The sequence below is a fragment of the Pelodiscus sinensis genome, chromosome 11, assembly GCF_052426305.1.
Source record: "Pelodiscus sinensis isolate ZL-2025 chromosome 11, ASM5242630v1, whole genome shotgun sequence".
In the NCBI taxonomy this organism is placed as follows: domain Eukaryota; kingdom Metazoa; phylum Chordata; order Testudines; family Trionychidae; genus Pelodiscus; species Pelodiscus sinensis.
Window position 1 is genome coordinate 29,166,988 of NC_143062.1, and position 12,790 is coordinate 29,179,777.

At 45.4% G+C, this 12,790-nt stretch overlaps 1 protein-coding gene across 1 annotated transcript in view; it reads left to right on the forward strand.

Moving 5' to 3' along the window:
- Positions 1-6,944: 6,944 nt before the first annotated feature.
- TXNRD3 (thioredoxin reductase 3) overlaps positions 6,945-12,790 on the forward strand; it is a 39,700-nt gene continuing 33,854 nt past the window's right edge. Inside the window, exon 1 of the mRNA XM_075938781.2 lies at positions 6,945-7,177. Within this exon, the coding sequence (XP_075794896.2) occupies positions 7,055-7,177 (123 nt within the window). The 5' untranslated portion in view covers positions 6,945-7,054. The remainder of the gene's footprint in view (positions 7,178-12,790) is intronic.

Below are 12,790 nucleotides of genomic sequence, written 5' to 3' on the forward strand. Positions count from 1 at the left end.
TTGTGATCCCCACATAGCTCCTGAAGGGGGCACTCTGCCAAGCACAGATTTATGACAGCTGCCCTAGATGCACAGAAAAAGATGCATTCCCTGAGCCAAAGTCCTAACAGTCAAAATGTGGAGCATCTGTAAAGCACCATGCACACTTATGGCATGGTATGATTTCACTTATAAACAGACACTGGTCATAGAATTTACACTGACAATGCAAACTGCTTCCATACTATAATATTTGGGGAGGCATATTCCACTTTGAGGGCAAAATTTTAAAATACAGGCAGCGACACTGTGTCTTCAGAAAAGTGCAAGCATCTTTACCTCTCATCTGCATGCACAGGACCCATTCTGGATGAACTGCGTGTAAAATGTAGGTTTTGTGTGTACAGCGCATTGTACTGTTAACAGCTTAGAAGCCTCCGTCTGAACATGATCCATAAATCTCTCCCCCTCCCCTTTTGTCACATTATTTTAAAAAAACAATAACAAAAAAACAGCTAAACAGCTTCTCACCATTCATCTGTAACCTTGCAAAAATAATGCTTGGTAACTCTTGAGATCCCCACTGTCTGCTCAGCAACAGTGAACTGACAAGCTTTCTCTCCACAGCTGTGACAGTGTCCATGCTCTACTAGATGGAAAGATAACTCTTTCAATGGTGTGTATAATTATGTTGCCCTCTAGTGAGCAAAGGCTCACAGAGTTGATAAACCCTAGAATAGGTAGAACCTCTCTAGTCTGGCACCCTTGGGACCTGACCGGTGCTGAACCGGAGAATTTGCTGAACCACAGGAGGTCAATATTGCCTAACAGCATTACCCACACTTCCACTGAAGACATGCAGGGGTAAATTAGAACAAAGTAATAGCACAGAACACTAAGAGCTTGTAAATAAACTTTATGGGATTGCAGGAAATTTGGCCACACCCATGATAAGTGGACATCCAGCTATCTAAAATCATGCTGGACCATGTATGGTGCTGGACCATCATGTATGGTGCTGGACCAGAGAATGCCAGACTAGAGAGGTTCAAATTATGCTAGTATAGTTAGATTATTGTTAATATCTATTATTTACAGAGCACCACAGATGTACGTGAAGATGAAAGCAAATACAGATTTACTCCTGTCTTAGTGTAAATCATCTTCTAAATTTAAATAAATTCTGGAAGGCACTCAGATATCACAGTGGGGATTAAGAACCTATGCAGAATAAAATATAATTTAATAGACCATAATTTAAATTAGATACAGAGCAAGAGATGGTGATGAAAAATGGGCAACAGAGGGAGTAGAGAGAACAGTGACTGCACAGAAAATAACACAGGAGAGATACTTACTTACTTACATCCCTATCTTGTTCATTCCGCATTTTAAAAAATAAAATGTATTAATAGTGAAGATAGAGGAAGATTCTCCTTTAGTTCCAGTGAAAAGGGCCTATAATTTTGGAGCACAAACTAGAATTGTAAAGGACTAGTTGACTATCCGACAAGTAAATGCTTATTGGATAATCGACAGGATAGTCGACTAGTCACTCCCCCTCTTCCTGCCAGCAAGGGGGGGGGGGGAACAGGGGAGTACTTAAAAGCGGGACCACCACATGAAGCTCAGGTTCAGCTGGGAAGTCCCCAGCTGATCCAGGCTCCAACTGGCATTTCAAAGCAGCAGCGCCACACTGAGCCCAGGGTCAGTTGGGGACATCCCAGTGCAGCACTTCCGCTTTGAAATGCTGGATAGAGCCTGTATCAGCTGGGGATTCCCCAGCTAACCCAGGCTCTGTGCAGAGTGCCAGCTTTGAAATCTACAAGAGTCCCCAGCAGGGGCTCTTGTGCATTTCAAAGAGGAAGTGCCCTCATGGAACCCAGAGTCAGCGGGACTTCCCATGGGCCCTGGGCTCCACGCGGTGTTCCAACTTTGAAATGTTTCAAAGGCAGAATGTGGAAGTGCTTATCGACTAGTCAAGTAGTCAATGGAAATTCCATTGACCACCTGACTAGTAAATTAATCACTAGTTAACATCCTTAGCACAAACTAATAAATTCTATCTCTACCTAAAGTCTCTGTATTATATTGTGATGATGCCAGTAGAACAAGGAAGTATCTTTAAAAAAATAAAACCTTGTTTCAGTTTGCTAAGTTCTGGGGACTCTAGAAGCAACGTAAGGCAGCTGAGTGTGGTTTAACTGCGCTCCAATGCTCTTGAATTTCCAAGAAGCTGCCAATATGGATCTCCAGAGCCTGGGACCTGCTCAGATACCAACTCAGAGTTTCTGGTGACCAGGGGCAGATGACCATTTTGTGGGGCCCAGGGCAGCACAATTTCGCGGGGCCCCCCTTTGCCATGGCGCATGCACGGTGGCGCCACAGCGCATGTGCGGGGCTTCTTGAAGCGCGGGGCCCAGGGCGGCCGCCCCGCTCGCCCTGCCCTATATCCGCTTCTGCTAGTGACAGTGTGTGATTTGCACAGGCAGTGACAATGTGTGATTTGCATAATAACCATGTCTAAGCTGCGGTGTTTTCCCAGAAAAACATCTACACTGAAATTGCATTCTTTCAATAGAAAGTCAAAAGAATGCAGGGGGTTTTCTGACAGCAGTAAACCTCCTTCTACGAGGAAGAAGCCTTTTTCCAAAAGAGCTCTTTTTGGAAAAGGCGTGTGTGGACACGGAAGAGATTTTTTTTCTAAAGAAGAGGCCTCCAGGAAAAAGCACAGGTGCCTTGGTGGCCAGTCCATCCATAGTAATCACGACTTAAATGTGAGATAGCGTCCAATCAATGTGGATGCTAGCTTTCAAAAAAGCAGATCGCTTTTTTGATGCACTTTAACTGTGTGGACACTCTCTTTCGAAAGAAATTTTTCCATAAGATCTCTTCCGGAAAAGCTTCTTTTGAAAGAAGCCTATAGACTAGACATAGCCTCAGTCAGCATCTGTGTTGTTCAGGTCACCTTTCTGCAAGGCAGTGCAGAACCTAACTACTAAGTTACCTGCTTGGCCCTTCACTCACACATCCAGCCAAATCCTGCTAGGTAACTGGTGCAAATATAATATCGCACTGCTGGCATATCAGGGCTTATCCTAAGGGCTCTCAAAACATTCAACCATATGAATGACGTGTTCAAAGAAGTGACTGTCCCTGTGTTTGACTCTACATCGACCCTAGTGTCCTTTCTTGACTTGAGACACCAAAAGCTTTTAAAGCTAGCTCTGAATATAATCAAGGGCAGTAAGGCCTTAGCGCCACACAGACCACGGTGCCCCCTCAAGCCTCAGAGCCATGGCAGGGCTCTTTCAGTTTTAGGGCTCCAGGGCAATTGCTCCCTTTGCCCCCCCCCCCTCGTTGGCAACCCTGTCCCTATGTCTGCAGAGAGATGGGGAGAACACCTATGGAGAGGACAGATGCTTTCCCTCTCCAGAGTGAAATCTAGGTCCCGTGTGACATATCCTTTTGAAGTACCTGCATGCCAAAGCCAACTAAACTCGTCCCCGTCTCAGGAGTTCCGCTTCTTAGCTGAACAGTTTTAATTCCCATTTCAATGCAGGTTCAGCCCTATACTAAAGTCTCTCAGTGGTTGTCTACACTGACACTTAAGGCTATGTAAGATACATCGCTCAGAGTGTGAAAAGACCATCCTCCTGAGCAATGTAACTTACCTAGACTTACTAAAGTAGTGTCCACAGCATGCTATGTCAGAGGAAGACACTTTCCCACTGACACAGGTTCCACCATTGTTGAGGTAGACTAATTATGCCGATGGGAGAATGCTCGCCTGTCAGCACAGCACAGCACATCTTCACCAGATGCACTGCACTGGTGCATCTGCGCCAATGTAGTCCAGTAGTGTAGACTAGCCGTCACTGTTTGAAAGCTTCTCAAATCCCATCCCAGTCCCTTTTTGGAATGCATGGTTATTATGCAAATCACACACTGTCACCGCCAGTGATAATTTACTTAATGGTGCCAAAATCTGTGAACTTGCCTAAAGGCTTTTGACATCATTTGCCATGAACATTAGTCAATAAATTCTGGGATGGAGCAATTTGCATGTCACCCAAATGACTGGATATCAAATTAGGCTTCTGACAGGCTCCAGAATGGCTCTCTCCTTTCATCATTAATCTTGACAAAGGGGAGGGGGCAAAAGCCCTGATAGGACCTGGGCTGTTTTCTGACATATGACGGATTGATGTATCAATCTAAGGTCATCCAGTTTATCATTCATTTTGAAGAAGGCTCCAAATTTCTATTTCTACCTTCAGCTCCAAAGCTGCAGTGTGATTAGGGGGCATAGGGGGCTGATTGCACATAACAACAGCAAATGTAGTTTAGTTTCCTGTGAAATGTTAATGCTGAAAATCCTATATGCCCTATTCCTCTCCTATAGGACCAGCAACTTCCACAGAAGCCAATGAGAGGTTTTAGCACACTTGCGTGGCAGGAGAATAGGATACCAGTTTAGAACCTTTGCATTGCTCTGTCTTACTCTCTTTTGTATTAGAGAGACGAGGTGGGTGATGTAATATCTTTTAATGGACCAACTTCTGCCTGTAAGAGAGACAAGCTTTCAGGCTTATACAGCGCTCTTCTTCAGGTCTGGAAAACTTACTCAGTGTCAATAAAATATATTATCTATGGATGGCATAGGTATCAAAGGGGAAAGGGCGTGCCTCTCCAAACAGCTCAGTGTGGTTTTGTCCATGCTCCACCCCCCAGTCCAGGACATCTTCCTACTTACCCCTTGTGATCTGGGGGTTCTTCATCCATGGCCGGAGCTCTGGGCCAGAGATTCCAGCAGCTGGAGCCCATGCTCACACCAACCCTTTAGGGAATCAGCCAGTGGCTGCTGGGAGGGCAGTGCTTATGTGTAATTGCAGTATGTGGAGCCTCTTTTTTCTGCCCTCACCCCTCTGCTTAGGAGCTGGACCAGCTGGCCATTTCCAGGGTGCAGTGTGGTGCCTTGGCAGGCAGGGAAGGAGCTGACCGGCAGTCATTTGACTTAAGCCTGGACCCCAACCACTTGTCCCAGCTCTGCCTCCCAACCTGGAGCTCCCTCACACACTCTGAATGGCTTGGCCCCATCCTCTATCCTGGAGCCCCCTCCTACACCTCAAAACCCCTCTTATCTGGCTCCGCCCCAGAGTCCGCACCCCCAAGAGGAGCCCACACTCCCTCCCATACACCTCAGCCCCAGACCAGTTAAAGTGAATCTGGGTGGGGGACAGCAAGGCACTAGGGGAGAGGGAATGTAGTGATTGGGGACAGGGCCAGATGTTCAGTTTTGCATAATTAGAACATTGACAACTTTACTGCAGAAATTACCGATTTTATTACCCTAGTGCAGGGATTCTCAAACTTCATTACAATGCAACCTCCTTCTGACAACAAAAATTACTACACAATCCTAGAAGCCTGCCCAAACCCCACAGCCTAGAATCAGATATTCACTGCTGTTCAAGTTCTGGAAGGAGCAGGGACAGAGTGTGAATCAGCAGATTCATGGAACTCCAAAAGTGCTGGAGAAAGGGGGGAAACAGAAATGCGGAGCTCCAGTACTCCAGTGCGCAAGAGGTGCATAGGGGAAGAGGGCAGAGAGGGCGTGTGTGGGCTGCAGGTGGAACCCCAATAATTTGTGGGCCACAGATTGCCCACCACTGGTAATCATGAGGCCCACTGAGATGAAGGATGGCCACTCATGCGGCCCACACACTAGTCTTAGTTGCCCATTGCTGTCGTAGCTCATTCTATCAAACTCTTTATTCATTATGTAACAACTTTAAACACATAAGTTTACCTCACTGCAAGGGTGTTTTTACATGAATTGGCTTTTTTAAAATGTGTTTTTATACAGAGGTTTGTCCATTTCCCCTTACTTTCACTCTCCCTCAGCCCCAATCTTTTTGATGAACCACAAAGGCTGTGCTCCAATAATCTGTCCTGTAGATGGCACCTTCTCCCAATTTTTATCACTCTATGGAATTCATAAATGAGATATACAGGATATTTTTACAGCCCTATTTACAGGGTCTTTTAGACCAGGAGTTCTCAACCTTTCCTTTCTGATTCTACTACCCCTCCCCCCCCACACAAAATCTAAAAAAGCATCACAGCCCACATGTACCACAACTGCTTATCTGCATATAAAAACCAGGGTCAGTGATAAGGGGTAGTAAGTAGGGCAATTGTTGGAGACCCACACCATAGAACACCTGGCAAAGCTACGTTACTCAGTCTTTGGCTTCAGCCCTGGGTGGCAAGACCCAGGACATCAGCCCTGTATGGTGGGGCTCTGGCTTTTTGCTCTTGGCTCCAGTTAATCTAATGCCACTGTGGTTTGGCAGCGTCCCTAAAACCTGCTTGTGCCTCACCCCAGGGAGCGTCGGATTCCTGGTTGAGAGCTGCTGCTTTAGACATCACCTGCGGCTAGGAATGAAAAGTTGCAGCGTCGCAATCTGTAGCAACAATTAGAAAATTTTGCAGTTGGTTGAAAAAAGTGCAATTGGCCATGGACATTAAATGTACAATCAGATGCACATTTATCCCTTATTGTTCACTATTTTTTTAACCAAACCCCCTTCGTTCCTATTTTCCAGCTGCGAAGCTAAGGAACACGCCGGAAAGAATAAGTGTGCATAGGGAGCTAATGCCACAGACAGGAAGAGTGCCCAGGAATCGAGCCCTTCACGCTGCGGTCCGGCACTGGAACGCTCAAACCCTCAGGAAGCAGTATCGCGACTGCACTGCCCACACCATACGGGTGCCTGCTGCGCATGCGCTTGCCCTCTCTTCTTGGCATGTCCCAAGTTTTCCTTGCGGGGGTGGGACTGATATAGGATTCTCCCTCCTAGGTTCAGTCTATTGTACGGATGTTAATGCGCATCCCCACCTCATCTCCAATAGACTCTTCCAGACTCCTCCTTCCTCCCACGCCCCCCCCCCTCCTCGATCTCTCCGGAAGGAAAGAGGCGGGGCTAAGGTGTGAGTGAGTGCCGGCTTCTGCTGCGCGCGTCGCCTGGCGCGAGGAGAGCGCGCGAGAGCTGCCTCCTGCGGCACAGCCATGCCTCCCCCGGGCCAGGTCCGGCTGCCGGACTGGGATGCGCTGCGGCTCCGCGTCCAGACGCTGATCGGCTCCCACCGGATCGCGATCTTCAGCAAGAGCTACTGCCCCTTCTGCCACAAGGTGAGGGGCCGCGCGGGCGCCTGGGGTGGGCCTTGCCGCCCGGCCCGCGCACGCGCAGCGCCTGAGGGGAGGCCGCCCGCGAGCGGCCCCGGAGGGGACTCGCCGTCCGCCGCAGCGCGTGTGTCTCGTGCCCTGAGCTCCCCGAGCGTTGTGTGGGGGCCGGAGGCGAATGTTCATCTCTGGGGCCGGGCTGGCTCGTGGGAGCCCTGGGCTGGCCCCCGTCTGGCCTAATTGCAGGGCAGAGCATCTGTGTCTGCGAAAACGAGCTGCGGAGGGGCAGGCTTCCAGATCCGACGTGTGTATGAGTGGGGGCATCTGTCTCCACTGGGGAGCCGACAGTCATAGGGCGCCAGAAGTGGAAGGGACTTTGAGAGGACATCGAGTCCAGTCGCCAGCCCTCATGGCAGAACCCAGTGTTGTCTAGATCATCCCTGATGGATGATAGAACCTGCTCCTAAATAGCTCCAGTGATGGAGATGCCACAACCTCCCTAGGCAACTTATTCCAGTGTTTCACCACCCTGACAGGAAGCTTTTTCCTACTGTCCAACCTAAACCTCCCTTGCTGCAGTTTAAGCCCATTGCTTCTTGTCCTGTCCTCAGAGCCCAAGAAGAACAATTTTTCTCCTTCCTCCTTGTGACACCCTTTTAGATACTTGCAAACCACTGTCATGTCCCCTCTTAGTCTTTTCCTTTCCAAACAGAACAAGCCCAAATCTTTCAGTCTTCCCTTATAGGTCATATTCTCTAGACCTTTAATCATTCTTGTTGTTCTTCTCTGGACCTTCTTCAGTTTCTCCCACATCTTTCTTGAAATGTGGTGCCCAGAACTGAACACAGTACTCCCTCCAGTGGAGGCCTAATCAGCACAGAGTAGAGCAGAAAAATTACTTGACATGTCTTGCTTACAACACTCCTGTCAGTGCATCCCAGAATCATGTCTGCTTTTTTTTTTTTGCAAGAGTGTCACACTGTTGATTCATGTTTAACTTATCCTCCACTATGACCCCTAAATCCCTTTCAGCAGTACACCTTCCTAGACAATCACTTCCCATTCTGTATGTGTAAAACTAATTGTTCCTAAGTGAAGTGCTTTGCATTTGTTCTTATTAAACGTAATCCTATCAACCTCAAACCATTTCTCCAGTTTGTCCAGATAATTTAAAATTATAACCCTATTCTCCAAAGCAGTTGCAACCTGTCCCAGCTTTGTATCATCTGCAAACTTAATAAGCGTATTCGCTATGCCAATATCTAAATTGTTGATGAAGATATTGAACAGAGCTGCTCCCAAAACAGACCCCTGCAGAACCCCACTTGTTTTGCCCTTCCAACATGATTGTGAGCCATTAATAAGTACTCTGTTATCCAGACAGGTATGCATCCACCTTATAGCATCCCCATCTAAGTTGTATTTGCCTAGTTCATTGATAAGAAGTTCATGCAAGACTGTATCAAATGCTTTACTAAAGTCTAGGTATACCACATCCACCATTTCTCCCTTATCCCCAAGACTTGTTATCCTATCAAAGAAAGCTATTAGATTGGTTTGACATGATTTGTTCTTTACAAATCCATGCTGGCTGTTACCTATAACTTTTATTTTCTTCCAGATGTTTGTAGATTAATCCCTTAATTGCTTGCTCCATTATCTAATGTAATAATAGTGTAGTCCATTAATTGAAAAGCAAAAGCTCATAGGTTAATGCTGTAGACTACATGCATTTTTCCCTCTTCTTCTCCCTCCCCCCCTCCCCCTCTGCCTCCTCCCCCCCCCCCCCCCCCCCGGCCAGTAAATTTTGTAGCAGAGAGGCCAGCACCCTGGCTCCATCCTGGCTTGTACCAGGTCTGGGACCTACCCTTGCTGTAGGTCTGCATTTAAAGTGTATTAGGAGCTGGTGGGCAGGCAGCCTAGCTCCGTACGGCTCATGTCAGGTCTGGGAGCTCACATTACCCCTGGATAGGGGCTGATGCTACTTTATGCTGCTGCTTGTGTATCGGAGGCAGCAGCGTGGGGTGCCAGGCAGCCGGTCAGTGAGAGGGAGCTAGTTTCTAAACCTGCTTCTCTCAGGGACCAGCTCCCACCTGGCACCCTACACTGCTACCTCTGATACACAGGCAGCAGCGCAGAGTAGCAGGAGGCTCCTGGGGAGTGGGGCCAGATTGCAGTGGCTGATGGCCCTGCCACCCTGGGGGCTATAGAATAGTTGAGTAACTGATAAGAATTCATGAGATTAATCAACTATTCAGTTAACTTATATTTACATCCCTAGCCATGTTTGTGGGTGCAAATACCCACAGATATAAAGTAGATATCTGCAGATTTACAGGGCTCTAATTTTATGGACAGGAGCTAACAGGCCATCTATCAGTGAGGTGCCAGGAGAGTTGGTTGAAGGAGGGTGATGCTGCACAATACACTAGTTCTTGTGTTAAGCCAATCTTACAGCCACTGTTCTAGGTCAGCAGTGTGTTCTTGGTGTGTTCCTCAAATTTTCAGGCAGAAGGCATCTCTTTGGTAACCAGTCTGAGTGAAACTAAACTGTTGCCTCTGTACCAAGCTTAAAGCTTCCCATCATCTTGGAGATGATGTTGGAAAGCCAGGCTTATCACTGACTTGTCTTTTATGTTGTTGGATGATAATTCTGTATTATGCCAATATTGTCCTCAGTGTTTTAATAAACAAAAAAGTTGCTGAGCATTGCAGTGGCCAGAAAAGGATTTGTACTTTGGTACAAACAAGGCCTTGCATATTATGAATCGTAAACAACTTCCACTCAAATCCTAATTGCAGAATCTTGGTGCAGATTTATGCACAGCTTCGTTGAGTCTCAAATATGCTTTTTCACTTAGAAGTGAAACCTTTTTTAAGACTTGAAAATCTTATGTGGAGGAAAAGCAAAATTGGAATAATAGGCTAGAACATTTTTCTAAATTTTACATTGAAATTGGTTCCTTGGTAGTTATTCCCATTGTCTCATCTGAACTTGGATCCATGGGTGTAGATGAGGTAGTGAAGATGGGGAAATGGAGACTTGTGATATCTACTAAAGAAGAGTCCCAATGATCATGTTTTTTTCTAGTTGACATACAGTTGTATTTGGACCTTAAGTAAGTTCCAAGAAAGAAGCATCCCATCATGTAACAGGAGTGATATAAATTATGTAGTCTCAAAATATAGTAGTAGGTACTTCAGATAGCTATCAAGATTCTAAGTTCTGAAAATACCATAGTCTGTTGCTAGACTTTATTTAGACTTTTGGAAACTTTTCAAACCATCCATTCAGAGAAGTTTAGCAAATGAAGTGATCATAGGGTGGTATATGAAATATAGGTATAACAAATCTCTTCTACCGAGGATTCTCTTTTCTTGGTGACTCTGGATTAGAAAGATGCACCAAAAGAATTATTCAGCAATTGGTGCTAGTTTATTTGCCTGACTTTGTCTGTACTGCTTAGTAGTCGTATTTGGTCTATCAACATTTGCAATACTAGTTGCAATGGTAGGCAGCCATTTTTAGGACTGTATTGGAATCCAGTTAAATGGTATTGTCACTTTTTTAAGAGACTCTTTTCTACCCTATTACTTCACCAGTTGCTGATGCTGCAAAGGCTATTCTAAGTTGAGATGAAATGGCTACAAATCTGCGTATGGAGTCTGTCTAGAGCTTTGTTGCTGCTCAGTGTTCTTTCCCGCCACTGCTCACGCAGGGCTTTTGCCTCCATAGATAGATCCCTGCGCAGGTACAAAATATTGTATCTGCAAAAAGGAGCCACAGATACACATAGATATAAAGTGGATCTCCATGGATTTGCAGGGCTCTAACCACGGAAACAGCCAGCTCTTGAAGCATTATACTTACCACCCCAAAGAGGAGAAGGACAAGTACTGCTGCATGTAGGCTGTGGAGCATGTTGGCTCTGGGCTTGGTGCTTGTGTGCTGCCCCGTAGATCTGGCCTGTAATGAAACTGATCCATTGGGGATCAATTTATTGTGTCTAGTATAGACACAATAAATTGACTACTGACCGCTCACCCATTGACTCCAGTATTCACACCTTAATGAGAAGTGCAACAGGAATCAATCGGAGGGCATCTCCAGTTGACTTACTGCAGTGGCCTCACTTCTGTAAGTAGATCTAAGTACATTAACTTAAGCTACACGGTGTAATTTACAGGGCTCGACAAACCACTGAATCTACTAGCCCGTGGCGAGTAGATTTCAGCCGGTCGCTCCATGCGCCCCATTCACCGGTGCTTCGCATGCGCAGTGCGTGTCTGGCGAGTAGCTCTCACTGGGGTTTGTCAAGCCCTGGTAATTTAGATCTATCTCCTGTGGTAAAGTAGTCCAGTCCTTAGTGGGAGAAGATGACAAGAAATATGCAAGTGGTAAATCTGGAACAAGGAAAGATGTTTGAGGAAAATGAGTGGAATAAGGATTCCTAATGTGTTTTCCTCTTGGGCCAAGCAAGAAGGGGAAGAGATAGGCAGAGAGTAGGTCAAACAAGATCAAGGAAATGTATCTACTAAAAGAGTCAAAGGGAAAACAGGAGAGCAGATAGGAGCAGAAGTAAGAAATACTGACTCATCACAGGGGAAAATCGTTTTTGCTAAGAGGAGGAGAATTGTATTAGACACAAAATAAAAAGGAAGTAAAAAACTCTTAAATTAAAATGAGAATGAACAGGAAACACAATAGACTTTAAACTGTTATATTAACTCAGGCATGTCCAAAGTCTGGCCCGCAGGCCAATTGCGGCCCGTGTTCCGGTTTAATATGGTCCCACAGGTAATTTGGCAAATCTATCTTTTATGGCCCCCAACGAATCCATATGTATTGAGATGAATACATTGTAAAATCTCAGTTAATGTCAGTTGGTCTAAATCAGTTATAAATATATTTGGACACAACATGTATACTTGGTGTTATGTTCCTGTTCATATTTTTTGAACTTAAAAGTTGACAGACAACCTTTATTACCAATAATATGTAATGTACTTTACAATGTTCCTGACATATATTTCAGCTTCCTGGATTTTTTTTTCATCTGGCCTTCAGATATGAAAGGCAGAGTGATTTAACACCTGTTTAGATTTGTCATCCATGTGACTAAATAGTTAATTTGCATTTAATTTTAATGGTTCAAAGAATGTCAGGCAAAATGGTCGGCCCTCACGCATGTTCACTTCATCAAATCTGGCCCTCTTTGAAAAAAGTTTGGACACCCCTGTATTAACTGTTTTATCAAATCAAGCTTGACATCTTTTCTTCCATTAAAAGATTTTGGACATTTATTGCATGTTTACTCCTTGTTTTGGTTAGGTTGTAGAGATATGGATGGAATGAGATGGGCAGGAAGGGGAGAAGAGCTCAGCTTGGAAGAGTAGGTTGAGTAGTCAACTGGAAAACTTACAGATAAGGTTAGTGAAGACTAGGAAAGATTGAGAAATTTCTAGAAGAACCTAATCTTTAAAAAAACAAACAAACCCTGAGGAATTATATTCAAAGCCTTTTTAGAAAAGCAAAGATAGTGTCACTTCTTAGTGCAGATGACTTTTATTCAGAAGTGAGCCGATGGAATTCTTAGTCATGTAGACTTTTTTTAATTCTGA